Below are 22,462 nucleotides of genomic sequence, written 5' to 3'. Positions count from 1 at the left end.
TTCTGTTCTTCATTCAGTTTGATAGAGGAGAAAAGCAAATTGCGAAAGCATTATCAGCAGGAGGAAAATGCGCTTTAAATGTGAAGAAAAAGCTTAGTATGAAACTGGAATTTCTCTTGTATCTGTTATCATTTTCTAGTGATAAGTTTTGCTCACGTAATGATTTTATAGCCTGGAATAAGCAGGATGGGAAAGTATGTGTTAATTCCAGAACTGATTTTGTTGTTTGCAAATGCATCCAAATTATAAATAATTTGTGTGCAGCTGTATTGCAATTAATATTGGAGTATATTTTACATAGTTCAGATAATTAACTGTTAGCTTTTACAGATAATAGCTAAGACTTGTAAAAGAAGGAGATTATCAAAATAGTTTGGTTTAAGAATGCTTAGAAATAGAAGAGGAAATATTTACAGCATGGCAATGAAGCCACACGTTGATAGATGAAATCAATAGCATGTGTAGTTTCAGAGACATGGTATTGTCATGGAAAATTTATCTTCTGCTTTATATTTTTTGGTATATATATGTGTGTATACATGTGTATATAGGTTGTTTTTCAAAAAATTAAAATAGTTACTCAAGGTTTGCTTTTTACTTAATTAAGGAGAATAATTCACACACGATACGTGCATCTGTATACAGAAAAGATGTATGTGTACATAGATGCATGTATAAAAGTTGTGGACATTGACTGGTCTGCAAAGACAAGTTATTTTGAGTCATCTGAGGATGTAAAACAGTGATAGAATCATAGAATCACAAGGTTGGAAATGACCTCCAAGATCATCTAGTCCAACTGTCCTCCCATCACCATTGCTACCGCAAGCACTAACCCGTATCTCATAGCTCCTCATCCAGATGCCTCTTGAACACTGCCAGGGACGGCGATTCCACCAGCTCCCTGGGCAGGCCATTCCACTGCCTGACCACTCTCTGAGAGAAAAAGTTCTTTCTTATGTCCAACCTAAACTTCCTCTGGTACAACTTGTAGCCATTTCCTTGGGTCCTGTTTGTTGCCTGGGAGAAGAGGCCAAACCCCTCCTCATGACAACCTCCCTTCAGGTAGTTATAGAGAGCAGTAAGGTCTCCCCTGAGCCTCCTCTTCTCCAGACTAAACAATCCCACCTCTCTCAGCCACTCCTCATAAGACTTGTGCTCCAGACCCCTCACCAGTTTCATTCCCGTCTCTGGACGTGTTCCAGGCCTCATTGTCTTTCTTGTAGTGAGGGGCCCAGAACTGATCACAATACTTGAGGTGTGGCCTCACCAGTGCTGAGTAGAGGGGGATGATCACCTCCCTGCTCCTGCTGGCCACACTATTTCTAATGCAGGCCAGGATGCCATTGGCCCTCTTGGCCACCTGGGCACACTGTCAGCTCATGTTCAGCTGAGCATCAACCAACACCCTCAGGTCCTTTTTCTCTTCACAGTAATCCAGCCACTCATCCCCAAGCCTATGGGGTTGTTGTGGCCAAAGTGCAGGACCCAACACATGGCCTTGTTGAACCTCAACCCATTCACCTCAGCCCAGCGATCCAGCTTATCTGGATCCCTCTGAAGGGCCTCCCTACCCTCAGGCAGATCAACACCACCTCCCAACTTGGTGTCATCTGCAAACTTACTGAGGGTGCACTCAATCCCTTAATCTAGGTCACCAATAAATATATGAAACAAGATATAGTTGTATTAAGATATTAAACAAGGCCCCAGTACCGACTGCTGGGGGACACCACTTGTAATGGGTCGCCAGCTGGACTTAGCTCCATTAACCACTACCCGTTGGGCACGGCCCTCTAGCCAGTTCCTTATCCAAAGAAGGGTATACCAGTCCAGATCACGGGCAGCCAGTTTCCCCAGCAGAAGCCTGTGAGAGACTGTGTCAAAGGCATTGCTGAAGTCTTGGTAGACTACATCAACAGCCTTTCCCTTATTCCTTTTGGGAGTGACAAATAGTACCTGGGCTCCCATAGTTCAAAATAAAGATCTACTTTGAGTTAATTAAGGCTCGTGTTAAATGATGTCTAGTTTTGATGTGGGGAAGGGGAGAGGGTGCGCGAGAGGGACAAAGCTATTAAAAAGTAAGAGAAAGTGAGCCAATGCTGTTCTGTTCATTTTCCAACTGGTTATCCAGAGAAGGGTGGTATGAGGATTAGATGGTGGATAATGAACTTCTGAATTTGCTGGTGATTAGCAGAACTCAGTGTCCATATTTGTCATTGCTGTAACACCAGGCAGAGGTTTTAATGTCTGCTGAGTGTAGGTAGGACCTTTGTCTTCAGTAATCTTGTAGTGTAAATTCAGGCTTCTACAGATGGTGCTCACATAGAGGACTGATGTGATTAAAGGCAGCAGCTTTGTAGACTGTAAATGCAGTTTTGATTTTTTGTTTTGATTTAATGGGCCTCTCTGTGTAGGGAAGGGGGAAGTTTTCAGTTCTATGTGCTGCTTCTATTCCTTAGAGCACTTTGTAAAGGGAATGCTTTCACATGAATGCTTAAAAAGAAAAAGAAAGTTGTCTGTTTCTTAGGACTCAGCAATGTCCCTACAATGACTTCATTACTTTTACTTTCTATGGCATTAGTGGCAAGCAAATACTTCTGAGAACTTCATGTGTTGCAAGAATTTATTACCTCTGATTATTCAGTCAGGCATTCATAATGACTTTTTTTTTCTTGTAGTTATTTAGATGTTCCTAGCTGTTTGTCCCTACTATAAGAAGGGACTAATGTGTGAGGAGATGAAAGAGGTACTATGCTGAAAGAATGGAAATAGGAAAACCCCAGAAGCACAAATCTGATTTTTATTTTAAGATTTGGCTTCTTTTTAAATCCCTTTCCAGGTGAATCATATCAATCTTAAGTTGTTAAACAAGGAAACCAAACATGTCTGTTTTATTCTTGCTGGATCTCAATAAACAAGGGCTTACACAGAGGGCCCGCAGGCTGCTCATAGAAATCTGAAGTAAGAGGCCCTAAAGAAAATGTTGTGTTCATGGTAGCATGATTGGTTTCAGTAGATAAACACATAGTATTGGAGGTAGAAGAAAAAAATCTGTTTTCATGTATGAGTAACTCTTACTACTTTCTGCCTTTCTGTAACAGCATGCTAGCACTGATTTGGGACCTGTTGATTTGAATAATGTTTTCAAATTGCTTATCTTTAGTGTGGTTCTGTTTCCATGAGTGTGCGTTATGAACAGAACCTTGAACACTCTCTTCTTCCTTTCCTTGCTCTTCCTCCCCCTGTACTTTCTGCCAGCACAAATTGTAGGTGTGTATCGATCAAATTACAGAAGGTTCAGACTTTAATTGGTTCTTCAGAACAATCTTAGAACAGAGAGAATCCTTTTTTTGCTGGACGGAGGCTGATGTAGATTGGTTGAAGCACAGGTGAACAGTCTGGGATCAGGAAAAACAGTGCAGAGCAGGAAAGTGAAATGGGATTTGAAAAAGTGTAATGCAGCTCTGTGCTGGTAGCTGCTCTTGCTCTGGTTTCAAGTGTGAATACTTGGGCATGAAGCAGCCTTGCATGTTGAAATGGCTTGAAAGATACTAAGATAACTCCTTGCAGTAGCACATTACCGCATGAAATGAGGCAATAGTTTCAGTGTAGATGCTGTACAGTTCTTGATGATGTTTTTTTTCCCCTTTTTTTTTCTTTTTCTTCTGCAGATATTCCTGAAATACCAGAAAGCATCTCATTCTGCAAGGCACTACAGGTAGCAGATTTCAGTGGGAATCCTCTAACTAGGTAATTTCCATCTTCTTCTTAGTACTTGCCATACCAGAATTACAATCTTGCTGTAACAATTAGAATTTTAAATAAGCCCTTAAGAATTGTGATTTAGGATCTCTATGAAATCTTGCCAACAATGTCTGTCTCTGGCAGGGTCTGTAGCAAAAGTTCAGATTTGGGAGGGGATGAAATTTGTTAGCCAACCAGGAAAAATGCAAATCTGATTCTCTTCTAAGTAATTTTCATTCCTCTTCTTAAATGCATAGGAAAACCACGCTCATACCTGGGAGAGATAAAGCAATGGTAAGCATGAATGTATTGGCACAAATCCAGGTGCCTGACAATTTGGAATAGATTGTAGCTCAGCTGCTGCAGATAATGGCTTTTCCTAATGATTAAAGCTTAGACTAGTGTTTCAACACTCTCCTGTCAATTGGGACACAGTGACGTGCAGTAACATGTGGCAAAAAAGCACTGCTCTATCACTGGTTGCTGCTGTTGTTCCTGGTCTGTGTTCTGATGGAGTCGAGGGATTACACACTTACAGAAGAGGTTTGTTTACATTTTTCTGTTCCATTTGCTGAAGAGTTTGGAATTCATACAGTGAACCGAGACCGGAGATAACAAAAGACAGAAGAGGTGATCTGCTAGCTGGAGCCTTTGAACACTATCTGGAGAACCATTTCCTAAACTGGCCTGTCCCACAGAGCTCCTTTGTGATACTTAGAAATTCACACAAACCAGAGCATTCACAGTGGGCGTTAACCAGCTCTCTTTGCGTTGCACTGAGATAGGCTGGCAATACTTGCACGATTAGCTGGCTGGCTAGCTGGCTGGCTGGCTGGAGTGCGTGAGTGGTAACAAACAGCTGAGTGTCTGTAATATCTTAAGCTGCTACAGCGGTTTTGCAGGGCAGCTTCTCCCACATTGGCAGCTGAGATTCTTCAGAGCAGCGCTTTGAATATAGTGCATAGTGCATTCTAAGTTCTCTGGAAATTCGGCTCTCTAAGCATTAAAGGGACACTTGTGATCTTAATCCCTCTGCCTCTGTAGCCCATTTATATGCTGAGGATAATAATACCACAAAAATCTGGTAAAGCAAACTGAAGCTGAGCTGATGTTTAGATAAAGTGATGAGAGTCACTGCACAGCATTTTCTCAGAGATGAGTGTGCTGTACGTACAACACAGAGCTGCATCTGATGGTATTGAAATAAAACATATTAAGCAGTAGCATGTTAGCTATCATTCTCCATTTTGTGAACCAAATAAGGCTTAGGGCCCAAGTACTGTATCTCTTTAAACAGTATCTGTAATGCGTGACTGCAGCTGAGAGGAACTGACAAAAGAGTTGTAGGGCTTTTTAATGGGGTTAAAATAGATCTCATAACTCATTGCTGGTGGTTGTAGGAGAATTTTAAAAATTCGTGATAAAAATGTATATATGTACTGGAAAACATCACTCCAACCAGTCTAGTAAGTTAGAAAATGCAGACAGTTCAACCTGTTTATACATGGTAGCCTGGTACTTTCTATGATAAAGTCCACAATTTCAGTTTTACCTGTATTTACCTGTATCTACAGCATTTAGATCTTGGCACTAATTACCCAAGATAGAGTGAGAAAACCTAGCAGTCATTTCCTTTTGTTGATATCCTGGAACCTTTTTTAGCCATTGATCCTAGCTCTTGTTTCCTCTGAGCTCAAAAGCCAGTTGTAGAACTTCCCCATCAATGTGCTTCCACTAATACAGAATGTTGTCTCACTGTCAAATTGAATGATTTCAGTGGCTGCTAAAAGTGGCTGCTTTTCAGCTGCTTTCAGGTTTATATTAATAAGAAGGAGGTGCATTTTAGTAGGTTAGACTAGAAGTCTGCTATATGCTATAGATAAACCATTTAACTACAGTTTTAAAACTGTTAGCTCCTAAATGGTAAAAACTGCTTTTTCAAAGTATGCTATTACTATTGTACACCTAAGGGGGCTGAACAGTCACAGTAGCACTCACATTGTAGAGATACCAAACATGTTCTGTTAACGAAAGACAGAAAATGACAAACAGCGCGGTATGAGGTTGAGCACACAAGAATTTGTAATTTGTCTCCTCCTCTTCCCTTTTCCCCATCACACACAGCTGTGCTTGCCCATACACTTGAATCTCCAGTTTGCTAGCAGTCTGTGGATTATGCTGTGTGCCCAGAGTTGGGTGGTGTGGGGAGCAGGAACCAAACTACAGCTTGAGCTTAGGTTGTATGCTGGGGGGATCAGGTTTGGTGCAACCTGGCTGTCTGCGGGTGAGGGTGAAGGAGTTCTTCAGTGTGAGCAGAGGGAAGCCAAGCAGTGCAGGAAACTGGGTGTTGGACCTGAAGGCTTTGGGTATTTTGGAAGTGTTGCTTGCATTTTTTTAATGTGAGAAGAGAGGGATTCACATGGACTAGTACATATGAAATGCTGTAACAACAGAACATTGTCTTGCTGGTGAACAAAGTGTTTCTTCAAAAAGCAGCAAGTGAAGAACAGCCTGCTATCTAACACAAAATGGCCCTGCTGTAAGCATGTACATAACTGAAGCTTAAATCAAAGTAATTGATGTAATTATTTTACCATCTAGCAGATGCAGGAAAATACCAGCAGAGTATTTTTTTTCAGTTTAATTTTTTATAATGCTTTAAATGCAGCTATATGTATATAGCTTTGTAACATTGCAAATTGGAGGCAAGGAAAAGAGATTAATGTTTTTTTTCTTACTGTGATTCCTAGAATTTTTCAAGATTTATGCTGGAACATAGACATCCCTCCCCTTCTCTGTGTATATTGGCTAAAAAGACTCTAATTTTCTGCAACATGTTCTTTTTTCCTCTGTGTATTCTGTTAATGTGAATGCTTATGCTGGAAGTCCTAAACTTGAATTAATATCTCCATAGGTTGCCCGAAAGCTTTCCTGAATTACAGAATCTAACGTGTCTTTCAGTAAATGATATCTCTCTGCAAGCACTACCTGAAAACATTGGGAAGTAAGTGTTCTTTAGCCTTTTTGTTATTTCATTTATTTTCTTTCCTGGTACATATACTGTGTAAGTCACATGCATAATTGTATATAATGTGATATACCTATGAAGTCATTTACAGCTTTGTGCTTTTTTTAATCAGTCTGTTAAAAAAGAATCTCTTTGCATTTTCACTTACCATTAGCAAGTCAATTCAGAATCTGAATCATGTGTGTGTATATTTAGGCTCTCTTTTCAGGGATTTGGATTAACTTGGATTTTTAAATGCAAAATTAAATAGGTGTTTTATGATGCAGAATTGACCTTTTACTTTCCTTTTTTGTAGTAAAGGCCATTGATCCGTTATTGTAAACATGTCAGCCAGCTTGCAGCTTAGCTCAAAACCAAATAGTGCTGGCACAAGAACAAACGGGTAAAAGCTGGCTATGATCAGGCTGGAAATTAGAGGGCTTCTAACCATAGCAGCAGTTTGGTTCTGAAAGAACTCCAGCGAGAACCGTGGAGAAGGAAATTCACAAAGCAGCTCTTAAGATGAAATTTGATAAGCTTTTGAGATGTTTGTTAATTCTGGAAAGTAGAGCATCATTGCAGGGACAGAATTTTAAAGCAGAAACACAAGAAAAGTGAACTTCATTTATTTGTCTCTTTTTGATAGTAACAACTATCCAGCTTGCAAAACAGGAATCTCTCTTCTCTTAGTGGAGAGATTTGAAGGAGAAAAGGTAATTCCACATCTCCTTAATTAAACATACGAGAATGTTTAGACCAAGGGCACATTTAGCCCACCTTTCTTGTACAGCTGTACTGATGTGGATTAAGAAAAATGCATGTTTGATTACCTCTCTTACCATCCTCTGGTTCAGGGGATTTCCTGGATTGTGGTTTGTCTAATAGTAGACATAATGAATCCTGATCCACATATTTGTCCAGTTTCTCACTGAGCTTAGGGAGACATCTGTAGTATTTGGCCCTGGCAAATAGCTGCAAAGGCTTATTTGCTGATTTGCTGGGAAACGTACTGTTTTAGAGAGATGGAACTTTCTGGCAACACGTGATAGTTTGTTTTCTGTGTCTCTCTGTACCTGCCTTTATGGTTACTGTGCCTGTATTGTTCTAAGTTTTCATGTACTGAACAACTTCAAACCACTTTGATCTCTTTCTTCCTTCAGAAAGCCTAGGAACACAGGAAGAACAACTTGGATGTTGAGTCCTCTAACAGTAGAGGCCTATTTATCTTGGACATCCTTTCATAAAGTGGAGTGTTTTTTAACAAGAATTCTTTGGGGAGCCAGCTTAGTCCCTAACACTCATTAAAGCCCAACTTTATAAATAGAAGAGTCCTCCAGAAGGGATCTTATTAAAAGCTCCTGCAGTGTAGTCAAGTCCAGACCAGCATTGCTTTAGCCACTTCCTGTGAGTATTAAAGCTGTCAGTGGGCACCAGTCCAGGAGCAATAGAAGTAGGAAATATCTTTTAAAACATTCCACAAGCACTAACAGGTACAGCTAATGTGTGCCCACTGACTATGACAAAGTCTTATTAAAAATGGCGTGGGCTGGGGCTTCTGTGACATTCTTCCTTTTCTACAACAAGTTCACAGAACTTTAAATGCAGCTTTTCATAGTAGTGACAGCTAAGAACAGATTTGTTCAAACTTCTTAGTTACTGAAAACCTAGGGCTAAAGTTTTGGATCTTTCCTGATTCTGAAAATGAGTACAGGAAACATGACAAGCTGAAATGATTTTCAGATTTTAAAGTAGACTGCTTCTTTACTACTAATACCTGGAGGAAGGTCACTGGCTTCCCTGACAAGTCACTGCTGTGGCTCTATCTCCTTGCTTAGCCTGTTTGTCATTTGACAAATGTGGCTGGTGGTAAGCTCTCTTTAGGAGCAAATGAATAGAAACAATTTTGGTTAAAATGGGAATACCAGGCATTTGCAGAAATGTCAGTATGTGGAACTATAGAAGAATATGTATAATAATTTTTCTAGTATTGATCCTTAACAGTCCAAGAAGGTGCTGTGAAACTATTTAAACTTTATATGAGCTGTTACGGAACACGGCAGTGTAACCCATTCTTCCTCAAAGTCAGTTGCCAATGCTGAAGCTGAAACCCTGGGACTCTATTTTGCTTCAAGAAGGGCCATATGCTTGTTCTTGGTGAATTTTCCTGGAGGGCTAGGCTTTTATTCAAATCTGATAGGCCTACTTCAGTCTGACAAACGCACCCAGAATAGCTTTCTGAAATTATGTATATTTTATTTATACAAAAACACTTGAATTTTTTAGCAGAAATTTATGCTAATTCGATTTATGCTTAAAGAGGCAGGGACAAATGTGTTGAGCTTTTGTTTTTGGCTCGTCGGGTATTCAGAGTAGAATGAAATATGGCAGTTGGGAAGTAAGCCTGGACTTTTCCAAGATAGAAGGATATTAACAGAAGAGGAGGGAAAGTAATGACACGTCCCACAAAAACGTAATTGTTCTTGAAGTCTACTGGGGAATGTTGATCTTCCTGGAATACATTCAAATGATCTGAATCTGGTGACTTTATTTATTTATTTCTAAGCACCTCACGCTTCACGTTAAATAACAGAACAATGCTCCTTTTCTCTTCTTCAAACGAAGGAATTTCAGACACTGTTGACAAGGAGAAAGATATTCTGTCTAACTATAGTTAGAAATGATTGAATGGTCTTGTTTGCAGTCAATTACGACTGCAGCTTGAAGTTCTTACATTTACCACTGAGAGTGAATTTCATAAACATTTTTTTTTTTTGAATACACTTACATCTATAAATAATACAACTATTTTTTCAGTCTGGATGCCAACAGGTGCAGCTTTTCCTTTTTATTTCACAAAAGTTTTATAGTTTATTTTAAGCATGAAGTCATCATTTAAGTGAATTTGGTCCAGTTGACTGCCTTATGTTTTGGTAAAAGCAATGGAACAGTCTGTGGGTTCTCCAAACACAGCACACTTGTGCTGCTTGTTCCCTTCTCTGTTCATTTTCTCCTGCCTTTCCTGGCTTTCTGGGACCTCCAAAATGCTAAATATTTGAAAGAAAGTCAAGCTGAAGTGTCTCTTTCTGGCTAAAGAGATGAAAAAAGACTCTTCTAGGTGTTTGGATATGTTTAAAAATGCCTTGCTGGAATTTCTTTGTGCTTTGCATTAAGATCCATGTTATTATTTAATGGAATAGACTTGGGCTATGTGCTTTACATACGATCAGTCAAATCCTGAGCAAGAAAGTACATAGTGGCATATTGCTGACTTATTCTGGTATGGTTGTGCCCCGGGAAAAAACCTGGAGTCTGTGTGCTTGTTATTGGTCTTTTGGCCACGGGAAGATTTGGAAAATCAGGAAAAAGCATCTTAAATTTCCGTGGCCTTAAAGTCTTGTCTGGGAAATCACCTTATACAGTCAGTGACAGAATTTGAGATCAAATTCAACTCAATGTGGTACAGTGATCAGAAGACTTGCATTTCACTTGTGGGAAACTTCTTTGTGGAAGCAGGTCTTCCAAATATCCAATCCAGTTTTCCTATTGTCTGGTGTATAAGATGAATATCAATGATCAGCTTTGCTGTCTCAGGCAAGTATCATAATGTATTCTAGCTTTTGATATGTAAAGTTGCTGTTTATATTTTTGTTGTGCCGTTAAGAATTCTTCTGCATAGCCCTTTCAAGTTTTTCTTTTTCCTTTGTGTTGCCAAAATTGAGTGTATTTTAGGGTCCCAAGTGGATGCTTGATGAACATAGGCAAGGCCTCTCTATTCCCTTTTGTCTCCTTGTGCGTGGATGGTCTCAGTGTGTATCAGCTGTGTCACCAATTCAGACTGTTTATCAGTTGCCAGTATACACGCTAGAAGTTTTCCCTTGTTAGATAAAACCTTTCGTTTTTTAAGCCTGTGTCTTGTATATAATTTTATTGTGTCACATCTCTTTTTAGTAAGCTCTGCTTTGGGACGTGGTAACAGTTGAGATGTTATAATGTAAGCAATGTTGGGGGTTTTTTTGTGTTTCTCCGTGATTTCCGATGTTTAATGTGTCGCATGGAGTAAAGTAGTGAGTGCTAATGTATGTGAGATATTAAAGCTAATAATTATCTTAAGCAGGAGTTTTCCTGTTACCTAGGTGAACCGTTCAGAGAAACAGGTTACACAATTTAAGCTGTTAGTGGGAGTGTCCTTTCAACGTTTCTCAGCCTAATGAAGCAAGACTGATTTCCCTCTGTATTCTGCTTGTGATGGTAGAGCTGCTCAATGAGCAAATGTGGTCATTCTTATTGCCATGGGTAGCATTTAGGAATTTCTATTTGCTTCCAGAGTCTTTCTTCAGTAGTTCTTTATTTATGTTACACCCAGAACACAGGGCACAGCTTGTTTCTGAAATTCAGGAATCAAGGTGTCTATCAGCCTTCCTCAGGTATGCCTTACAGTGCTATGAATGATCAGATATATGTACTTTTCAAACACATTCTGTCCTTATGTATTAATTTCATAGTACTGACCTCGGAATTAATTCCTCCCACCCTACAGTGTTATACTGCCTTTTTACCAACAAAGATTTTCATCCAAACTCATGATTTAATATCTCAAAAGAGAAGATAGATTGTTTGTCATCATTGTATGTTTATTCAGATGTGGTTCTTTATCCTGAATGAAGTCCAGGTATCTTTGAAAGCCTTTATGTGAGTCTCTGATGTTTAATCTAGCATTGGGCTTTCAGATCTGTGCTTCAAAAGGAATCTGCCCTAGCCAAAAAAACGTTCAAATAGGCATTTCTTGCTGAAAGGACTTAGTTTTCTGTCTCACTGTGTGGGGACAATAAAATTAGCAGGTACAGCTTTCTTTTTGGCTGAAGTAAGGTGCATAACTCTACCACTGTTCTTGAAGTTATGATTTAAGGCCTTCTGCCCATCAGCATTTGAAACATCTAGCTCCTATCTAATCTTTAGCTTTTCTTCATCAATCTTGCCTATGCCTGAGCATAGTTTGTAGTATTCCCATGATTTGTAACGCCAGCTTTCTTCAGAGAACTGTACAGTCTGTGATGTAGGAAAGCAGAACAGCATTTTTTTGGCATTAGAAATTTTTATAATTGGAAAGTGAGAATTTATTTAGGTGGGAGGGATATTCTTCTGATGCCAATGACTGATGAGTCTAGTTTACCCCCAAGCTGCAAGCAGGCTGAATGGATCTGTGGATCTTACTACTAAAAAGGAATTAATATCCAGGTAAGCAGAGAAATTTTCCTCCTAATGTCTGCAGCTAGTGTATGCATTTTGTAATGCAAATGAACACAATGAGAAGAGTAGAGCAACTGTTAGAGCACTTAGGAATAATGCCATGCAGAAAGATTTGTTATAGGCTTGCCTTTTGAGAGTCATGGAACCACAAGTATCCAAATTTCATGTTAGGGAAACAAAGTCACTAAGCGTGATTTTTTAATAATATGTTTTTATTTCTAGAGGTTTTCAGCAACATCTGAATTCACAGTCTGTAATGATGATCTGAATAGGACAGTCTGAAGAATAAAAGATAATGAAAGATAAAAGAAGGCAAGGATGATGCTCTTGATGCACGTGATCCAGAAGCAGATCAGCGCATGCTTATTTTGCTGAAGAATTCCTGGGCCAGTCTTTGGCTGTGTTTTTCTTAGCATGCTAGAGTATCACAAGTGTAGATTATACATCTGGTAGCATTGCTCAGAGTGGGAAAAGCTCTCAAAGTTGCCTAGAGCAAGTCAATATTAAGGTTTAGCATAGTAAGGTTTTTCGTGATACAGCGAAAGTAAGGAGGAGGCCTATTTTGCAAACACGTAGAAGGAGAACTGTTTATAGGTGGCCTGGCTAGGCTGATTTAAATAGTAGCAAAATTTTTCTCTCTGGCTAATCTGAATTTAGCATGACAAGTAATATTTTCAGAGTTTGAGTAGGTGGAGCAGTCGGTGTTAATCACAGCTGCTTCCTAAATGGCAAAACTAAATTTTAAGGAACTTGAAGATTTATTTCAGGACTACTGTTCAACAATACAATAGTGAATGCAGGGCCATCTGGCCTTTAAATAAGTATTACATCTTGTATGCTACACAAGGAAGATGTATTTCACGTGTATTCAGCAATTATTTTATTATATTGAATTATATAATTCAAGATTTTGTTTAAATAGTGAAAAACTAGTGTTGTATGAGTGGAATGGAAGAGGTTTTCAAAATGAAATCTTGTAACAGTGAATTGGCTTAGTGTCCCCATACTGTTTTAGTAATCTTGATAAGTGAATTGAAGAAAGTGAATTCAGAAGTGAACAGGCTGTGCCGTAATTACAAATATCTCTCTTGCCTCTTACTGATCCCTTTTGAAGGTCATACTGAGTTCAGTTTCCCTGTCTTTGGAACTTGCTTGTTGCTGTGCACATGGGAAGAATACAACTGATTTCAGCAACTTGGAAACTAAGTGTATGCAGAAAACCATTCTTAGCAGCTTAGGCTACCTCTGTTACGGATTTAGGGAGTTTCTTGGTCATAAACTGTAGTACTTTGCCCCCTTTTGAGAATTCGGGATGTGACTTGTGCTAAGTTGTCTATCCAGTCTTACCTCCATTTAGTGCCTTTTAAGATACTAATGTTTTGCTTTCCATTTTCCCTTGTGGAAGGTCTGCAGCTTTTTTTATGAGCTAATTGTATTGACAGTTTGATACAAGAAACTTATGATTCAAATGTGCTCCCTCTGGCTTTGTGTCTTTCCTGTTGGAGTCTAGAATGACAAAATTACCATCTTTACTTTCCTTGGTGCCTATTTAAAGTCAGTTCTTCAAGGAAGCACTGTTTGTAAGTAGTATCTGCTTTTCACAGCTCCGTAGAAAATGGCAAGTTTAAAGAACACAAGTCTTTTCTTTCACATTTTCTCATTGTTCTTACTAGAACATTATCCTGCTTCTCAAGTCTGGTGATGGATTGCTAAAGAAAGAGAAAACTATTGTTCCTTTCCCTTGTATTTTATATAAGTAATTTTTGCAGAAAATAGTGTTTAACTTTATTGCAAGTTACTTCAAAGTTTGCTTTGCCTCTAGAAAGAAGAAAAGTAAATGGTCTTAAAGATGACTTTTGGATGAATGGTCTTTAGGCATGCTGATAAGGATATGTGATAAGTTTCATCAAAACTAAACCTAGTTATCTTGCATTGCAGTTCTTATAACATTACATATTCCGAGGTAGAACAGTAGGACTTCACATATATGAGGAAAGTATGCTTTGAATGGCTGAGTGCTCTCATAAAGGAAAATAATACTTGCTGTAGTTTCTGGCAAACCTAGAAATTTGTAGGATTCAGTAGCTAAAAATTTGTAAAAAAACACTTCCTAATTGCATGGTATGGATCTAAGGTCTCTCTTTAAATTCTTCTGTATTTTCTTGCAAAAATTCATTAGAGCTCTCCTTTATCATGCACACTGTAGAACTGGTTTCTGTAACTAAGGGGAGCCAAACATGAAGGCAGGAGATTAAAACTGACATTTAGAGGAGGAAACAAAAGCTTTCAGATTAAACTGGACTTCTTGGAGAAATAAATGTCTTAAGATCGAAAAGCTAGCTGCAATTCTGTACTTAGTGATAAGTTATGGTACAATAGATACGAATTTTAAGGTTATGTCATGGCGACTTTGCCTAATTATGTCAATATTAAGCAGTTGTTACAAGCAAAGTAAGTGTATAATATTTAGTCTTTTAAAAAAAGGGAGTAAAATACCTACTGGGAGAGTATAGACCACAGACTTCATGGTTATATGCTTGTGGAACCATAGGGAATTTGAGAAGTGCAATCGTTCCCTGCAAAGGTAGCATTACTTTTGTTGTGTTGAAAGTGACCTTATGCCAAAAACGCCTGTGGAGCTGATTGTTCAGACTCTGTGGCAGCCCTAAGCCTGCAGTGCTGAGTGAACTGTCAGTCTACAGCCACAAGCTGTGTGGGATGGGAGTAGCTTGGTAGGATCCTGTCAGAGGATCACGTAACTGCTGTGTCCTGGGACAGGGCTGTACGTGTTTCCTTTGCAGAGGGAGAATGGGCTGCAGTGCATGTAAGTACAACACTTCTTTCATATGCTTTGTTTGTTGGTGTTGTAGTATTAGTTAGCCTCTGGTGACTCAGAAGACTCTAGGCAGACAGGAAGACTGACATGTTGCTTGTTTGCTCAGAAAAAGATGGAATGCTGAGTTTAAACTCCTTTCCTTCCTACTCCAGTGTTGTGGCCGAATGTTTGCTCATGTAAAGGTGTAGGGGCAGGACCTTACCAATGTCAGAGCAATCTAGGTGTTGGCCCAGTGGGCTGAAATCCTTTGAACTGGTGCAGATAGCCAGAAAGCAGACTTCATATCACACTTCTTCATGCTGTATGCTTGGACTGTGTTGGGTACTCATGCCTGTAGCTGCATAAAAAACGTTATACTGGACCAACTACTGAGTCTTGATCGTGTTCATACAGTAGCCTCTGAAGAGCAGAGTTTTATGCTTGTTCTTAGAAATCATCCCCTGATGAACCAGGGATGTACCTGTACTACTACTACTAGTACTGCTACTTTCTGAGAAGACATTCTTATTTTCCTCATCTACTTCTCCCATTGCTTCTGAATGCCTTCATTTGAGTATTACAGCAGGTTAGTTTTGATATCTTATTATTTCTGACGTCCTTAATAAAACCATCCTCATACTGCCCATGTGAAGTGTTACACTACAGTGCTTATTAAAGGTAAGAGCTCAAAGCATCTCGTGGACTGCTACTTCTCCTTTATTCTGTCAGGATAATGGTGACTTCCTGTGCCCAGAATCATTCTTATTAGTAGGACTTGCCTTTGTTTCATATGAACATGAAGACTGTGCTAACTTTCCCATCTTTTGTTTCTCTTTGCAATCTTAGAAATGGGGGGAGGAAAAGATCTGTCTTTATTAGTTGCTGTTTCCAAAATTGCATTTAAGATTTTGCATTCCGCTAGTCAACTGAAGCATGCTGGAAAGGTGCGAATTAGATTTCTGCAAGAATTTGTCATTTTCATCTCATGAAATTTTGCTCCATCGTTTAGGCCCTGGAGCATGTTCAAAGAAGGGCAACAAAGCTGGTGAGGGGTCTGGAGCACAGGCCTTATGAGGAGCAGCTGAAGGAGCTGGGATTGTTCAGTCTGGAGAAGAGGAGGCTCAGGGGAGACCTCATTGCTCTGTATAACTACCTGAAGGGAGGTTGTAGTGGGCTGGGGATCGGCCTCTTGTCTCGTGTAATAGGTAATGGGACTAGAGGCTTCAAGCTGCACCGGGGAGATTCAGGCTGGAGTTAGGAAATACTACTCTGAAAGAGTTGTCAGGCAGTGGAATGGGCTGCCCAGGGAGGTGGTGGAGTCACCGACCCTGGATGTGTTCAAGGAACATTTGGCCGCTGTGTTGAGCGACATGGTTTAGTGAGAACTATTGGTGATGGGTGGAATGATTGGACTGGTCTTGTGGGTCTTTTCCAACCTTGGTGATTCTATCATTTTATGATCGGTTCCCAAAGTCTGACTTTTCCTGTATGCTCAGCAGTGCCAGTTTCTAAATCAGAATACCTGACACTTCTACTAAGGAAATAAGAGAAGGCTGTTGGTTTTCTTTTCTTTTTTTTTTTAAATTAAGCACCTTTACATTTCATGTTAGTCCTCTTATTCTCCATCTTTATTTAATCTAAGCTATTTTCACATTTCTTCTTTTCCACCTTCATATTTCTTTCTCTTCATTTTCACAGTACGTGTATACTTCCCACTATACTTTCCAATTCTTTCCTCAGAAGCCTTTACTTCTGTAGCCAGTGCTTAAACACTCACTGTCATGATGTGGTAAGGGATGGGGTAGAATGAGCCTGATGACACTCTCTGTTGTCACTCTTAAGGCTGACTTTCTGTTGCCTTAATGATAACACTGTGCCTTAAAGCACCAGCAGAACTCATCTCAGGTTTGTATTTAGTAACTTATATTTGTAGGTTAAAGTGTTTAGTTCAGTTAGCTATTGTTATCTGCAGTCATCCACTTTTTAAATGACTTTTCTAGGGCATTGCTGCTGATAGATTCTCTGCAATTAATCCAAAGAGAAATGAACTCGCTTTGAAAGAGCAGGAATCTGTTTTAATTCAGATGTTAGAGAGTTGTTCTAGCATTCCCTCTGTTTGAGAGGAGCACAGAGGTTGGCATGAAGGAGTATTTGAGAAGTTCCCCAGGCGTACCTCTTCTGTAGAGCATGTTGGATTGTGAAATTGTCTCTGAGTCCTGACAAATAGGTCCAGGAAAAGACGTTTCCGGCATTTACAGACTGCTTTGTTGCTCTTAGCTTTATTCTCAGTTATTGCTTTCACATTCTCTTTTTGTTCTTCTAGCTGTCATCACGAGCATCTAAAGTTACTTCAAGTACAGCACAGAATAAACATACCTGGCTTGTACTGAAAGTGGCATTTTTAGCCATGTTGAAGCTTTACTTTCTGCTTGATTCCACTTTTAAAGCGGAAATCATCCGGAAAGCCTTGTTGTATTTCAGCTACTGAATCCTCTGACTGATTTTGCTGTTGCCTTGTGCTCGGTAATTTCACACACATGCACACCATTCAGTGCGTGTGGTAGCTCTTGTGGTGAGAATTATTACAATATTAATGCTTTTACAAGTTTCGTAGCTTCTTACAGTAGTGACCTTGGAAAAGTACTCAGCTTATTTTCCCCCTTTAGAACGTGGATGATGTTTTGTTTGAACATTTCCTGATTTTGTGGGCAGTGGAAGCTGTTTGTCTCTTTGTTCTAGAGCAGTCTGCAATGCTCTGCAGTTTGTTTTTCAAAATGTGGCCGTGAACAGCTGCTGACAGAGCTGTGTCTCTTGCCAGAGTAGGCTGGTCTGCCTGTGTGCTTTACAGATTGATATTAAAAACCCCCAGTGATTGCTTTTCTCCCTTACATTAAAGTTGGGGTTAGGGAAATATTCTGAAACTGTTAAGGTACGGTTTCTTTTAGTTCCTTTGAAAATCTTCAAAAAGTCTCTACTAACAATGCACCCGTAAAATTAATGGCAGAGGGAAAAGAAGGAAATTCTTCCAATTAGAATGTTGTGAAAAACCATTATTTGTACCTGAGAAGGGGGAAAGAATACATTTTCTGCAGAGAATGTGTTATTAAATAAGGCAATGTGTTTGAAAAATAGCAAGAACGAAGGATTTTTCTTGCATGTGGCTAAAAGTCCTGTCTGTTAACATATGTTAAAAGTAGCAAAATAGGAATGTATAATGGACTAAGAAGTTCTTGGTAAATATAAGGGAAAGATGCGACCTTCCCTCTGTAATGTATCAAGTTGGTGCTCCAGTACATCAGCATGTCTTTTCCATTTTTGCCTGCTATTTTATTTGGTAATTATCATGTCTTCCCATTTTAAATTGCAACACACAGCTTTGCTGGAAGCAGTTCTGTGACTTGTAGAGGTTTAAGCATCATGAGTTTCCTCACATTTTCTGGCCTCTTTTTTTTTTTTTTCAGGAAGATCCACCTAATCATAATATTTCAGCCTAATGGACCAGCTTTGCTGATGTAAACTTAGTTGCCTTTGTTTAACATTACTTCATTTTGCCTACTGGGGTCTATTTATATTGTGTTTGGGCTGGACCTAAGAACCTGGAAGAAGTACAAAGGATAGATTAAAGGGGTGGAGGGAGATGGCTCTTTTTTGTTCCAGGGTGAAGTTGTAATTGTAAGCACACTGTGAGTAAGAGTAACTGCAGAGTAAAGAAGTTCTCTTCTGGAAAGCTGTGTCTCTAAGTGTGAAGACATAATCCTGCAGGTGGCATAAGAAGAGAACCTAACGTGGGACTGGGATCGGCTGCAGTCACTCTGAAGCACATGATAAGCAGCTGGATTCAAATGCAGCTCTCAATTGGCTATCCCCAGGGCCACAGCTACCCTCGGGCTTCTCATGGCATAGCTGGCTTAGGCAGCACTGATGCTTTCGTTACACGTTTCTGGCAGTTGTGTTGGCCCAGGTGTCTAAGGGGATTTACGGTATGTTGGATTAGGGATCCGTGTTATTCTTTTTCACTGGGTTATTTTTAAGGAGGATCAATTTCCTGAGCCGATTCACTGACCTGTCCCAGTTTAATGATACAATGAGACAGCCTGCGGAGGTGGCTTCCACGTTCTTGCTGTTTAACGTGGTTTTGCTGACAAAGATTTCTGTTTAACCACAGCTGAAGTGGTGTCTGATGTAAGAAGAGAAATTAAGAGATTATTGCACCATTTTACTCATCGGCACATCAGTGTCGATGGGGAGGGAGATAAGTAGAGGCAGGATGATTTGTAAACACAAGATTACGTGCATGTTGGTGGAGCACGCGTCCTTTTTGTGTTCTCTTGATGAAAGTGGATCGTGGGACTGACCTAATATGAGCTTGAAGAGAAAGTGCAAAATTTGAAGGAAGATTGGAATAAGTTTCTGGATAGGAAACCTGTAAACCAAAACGTTGAAGTTCAAAGGTGGTGATCTGAGTGCGAGCAGACCCGTGTTATGAAAGCTCTGGAGAGAAGTGGTCCTCCATCATTGCTTCCCTCTCCCCCTCTGCTGGTGTGGTTTATGCAAGCATGTTAGATACTGTGTCCCATCCTCACTCATGTTTTTAGTGTTATAATTTTTATCTTAGAGTTGTGTCATTGGAATGATGGCTTCCTTAAACCTAGTTTCTGTCAAATGATTTTTGGGCGACATTAATTGAGTTATTCTCACTTATCTTTAATTGTTCTTATGATAATTTATACTAAAATATCTGTACCCATATGGTATGTTTTAAATGTATTTCTTTAGGAGGAATGCAGAGCACACTGGGTAACATTTGCTTATTTTAGAAGCTGGGGAGGACTGTTCAGAATGTAGTCCAACCTCCTCTGAGATTTCATTCAGTGTTTTCTGAATGCATTGCAAAACTGATGCTTGAAGTAAGGTGCATTTTTTTCAGACACCATCCAAATTCAATCTATGAAAAATCTTTTGTCTCCTTTAATAACTCATTGCATCAATTATGTTGCCTTCCCTGCTTCTGTAGGAGTCACGAAATAGAGCTTTTTATTCAGGATGCTGGTTGCTTTTCTTTACTGGCACTAACTAATGATTGTATGTGATTCAGTATGTTGGTATTGTTTGAAGTGAAAACAAAAGTGTCAGCTTTATGTAGCCTTTGTATATTTTTTTTTTTTTTTTTCCTTAGATATTCCTTAGATATTTCCTTAGATAAACAAACATTTTAGGCTTGGATTTAACAGGTGTTTCAAATTTGGTGATGTATGTATATTTTTAATCTAGTTATTTAAGGTATACAATATTGTCCTCCTCCCTGCACACCAATAGAGAACATATTATGTCGCAGGGAACTACTTATTTGTAGTCACTGTATCTGATTTGTATTTTTCCCTGGGACAGTGGAGGATTAGAGCAGATTATCGTGTTGGAATAATGTCCGACTCCTTGTGTTCCATTTAGTCATAAATAAACCCCTGAAAAATCGGAATGTTGCTATGGTGATGTTAGTAAAAGCCTGGGATATGGAGTAGTGAGCCGCTTAGAAGCATAATGTCACTTACGGTAATGAGCGTGCTGTGGTTCTAACAGCAGCGAGTTTACCTGATGCTCTGTAACTTCTGTAGCCTGTGACAGGTTCTGAAAGCAGATGTGCAAATTCAGTTCACCTGATTATACTCTGTTTATTAATTTTCTTCTTAGCAAATGGAAAATTATGTTTTGTCTGTTCACTTTCCAGCTTTTGTTCTGTTTTGTAGTATTACAGAGAAACAAGCAAAGATTTCCACTCATATGCTTTGCATATGCTTTGATTAAAACCATAACTGTTCTTAACGTTTTTGTTATAAACTGTGTAAACACTGGTTGTTCTTGTGTTTTTGTTTCTTTTAGTCTTTATAACCTGGCTTCACTGGAACTCAGAGAGAATTTGCTGACATATTTACCCGAGTAAGTGACATTTCAAATGTTTGATTGGGGCAATGTAAAATGTTCTGATTATGAACGAGCTGGCATCTGAAACAGAATGACAACTAGAAACATATATCCAGTTTCAGGTTGATAACCATTAAGAAATGCAGCTTTGTTTTAACAACACCTACTTACATCCATTCTTTGTAGATGTAACTGGTTAGCTGCTGGAGTCTATGGTCTCTATATTTTTTATTTTATTTTTTTTTCCTGGGCATAGCTATTCTGTATAAAATATATTAATGTCAGATATTTCTTCCTGTATTAACTAAGCTGAGCTTAGTATCAGCAATGGGAGTGGTAGTTTGGATTACTCTTGTGCTGAATTTTCCTGTTTTCAGGCAGGATAGTGGGATCTCTTAGTTTTTGGCTCTGAATTGATATATGTACCTTCATGAAATTTAAATTAATATTCATGTTGGGGACTTAGGAGAACAAAAGCTTCAAAAATCTGGAGATCAAATCCTTTATATAAATCTAGACCTATCGATGGCTGAATTCTGTCTCCCTCTTCCCCTAGTGGTTTGTTGGGGGACACAAAAATTGGATGTTTTTATACCGTCTGTATTGTGACTGAGTAGTTTGTGATTTTTTTTGTATGATTATTGAGTTATCTTACAGTCTGGGGGTCCCTTTTGCTTGCTTGGAAGAAGCTGTTTCTATCTATAATGGAGTAGTTTCCTTTCTTCACTGCCTATTCCCCAGTTATGTTTGGAACCCTTTTTCCTGTCAATCTACCCAGTACCTCTGTTGCTGTGCTTTATAGCTGTGAGCCACAGGGAACTTGAAATGTCAGTGATCAGAAGTTATGAACTGCTAGCTAGGTTTCTCCATTCAGTGTCAGACAGAAGCTATCGTAGATGTTGACAATTTTATTGCTACTGGAAAATCTGGAGTGTCAGTAACGTAACTGACAAGTCTCTGGTTTTTGTATTACTGCAGCTTTGGGAAAGGTAAGCAAAAGTTCTACAGTGGACTGCCTTTGAAGTAGGAAGTTAATGCTTTGTATCACGTTCAGAGAACTTCTTACATCCCTTTGGGATTTTGCTTCTTTGCATCCTCAAATCCATTCCAAAATTCTACAGAAATTGATAGGTTAGGTTGACAAGACAAATGATGAATTTAGTGAGTCTTGATTAGCACTGTTTTAGGTACTGTCACATGTGACCACAATGTGGAATTATTATTCACTTGCGTAACAGTAAATGCCCCCTGAAATAAATCTAACCAACTATACCGAACTGTGTGCCATTGTCCACCCAAGGACTGATGGTTAAAATCAAGAATAATCATCTGATTGCTTACACTAAGTTTTATGTTTCAAGAGCATACAATTATGCTGACAAACCAAATTATTTTTTTCAGTGAGATGTTGCTGTAGGAAGTCTATGCCCAGTAAAATTAACTGTCTGCGATATGTAGTAATTTGAAATACAAGTTTCAGTAAAATGAGCTCATTCAAATACATTTGGTTTCTGTTGGTTCAGTCTGATGTGGTTTTGTTTTGACTTATCTCACAGATCACTTGCCCAGCTGCAGCGTCTAGAAGAACTTGATTTAGGAAACAATGAACTTTATCACTTGGTAAGAGAATATGCCACAGAAAGTGCACATGGGTCTTGTTTCACACTTAAGTAATTTAAATAGGCCATGTGATATTTAAAATTGAAGAAAGAAGAATACACGGAAGG

At 39.1% G+C, this 22,462-nt stretch overlaps 1 protein-coding gene across 1 annotated transcript in view; it reads left to right on the top strand.

Annotated features, from left to right (window-relative positions):
* The first annotated feature begins 650 nt into the window (after positions 1–650).
* Positions 651–22,462, top strand: part of LRRC1 (leucine rich repeat containing 1) — a 42,165-nt gene continuing 20,353 nt past the window's right edge. The window contains exons 1-5 of the mRNA XM_019613587.1: positions 651–734; positions 3,605–3,753; positions 6,662–6,751; positions 20,694–20,750; positions 22,292–22,355. Of these exons, the coding sequence (XP_019469132.1) occupies positions 651–734; positions 3,605–3,753; positions 6,662–6,751; positions 20,694–20,750; positions 22,292–22,355 (444 nt within the window). The remainder of the gene's footprint in view (positions 735–3,604; positions 3,754–6,661; positions 6,752–20,693; positions 20,751–22,291; positions 22,356–22,462) is intronic.

The sequence above is a fragment of the Meleagris gallopavo genome, chromosome 2, assembly GCF_000146605.3.
Source record: "Meleagris gallopavo isolate NT-WF06-2002-E0010 breed Aviagen turkey brand Nicholas breeding stock chromosome 2, Turkey_5.1, whole genome shotgun sequence".
NCBI lineage: Eukaryota > Metazoa > Chordata > Aves > Galliformes > Phasianidae > Meleagris > Meleagris gallopavo.
Note: the sequence above shows the minus strand (reverse complement) of the source record. Positions and strands in the feature narration are given on the sequence as shown.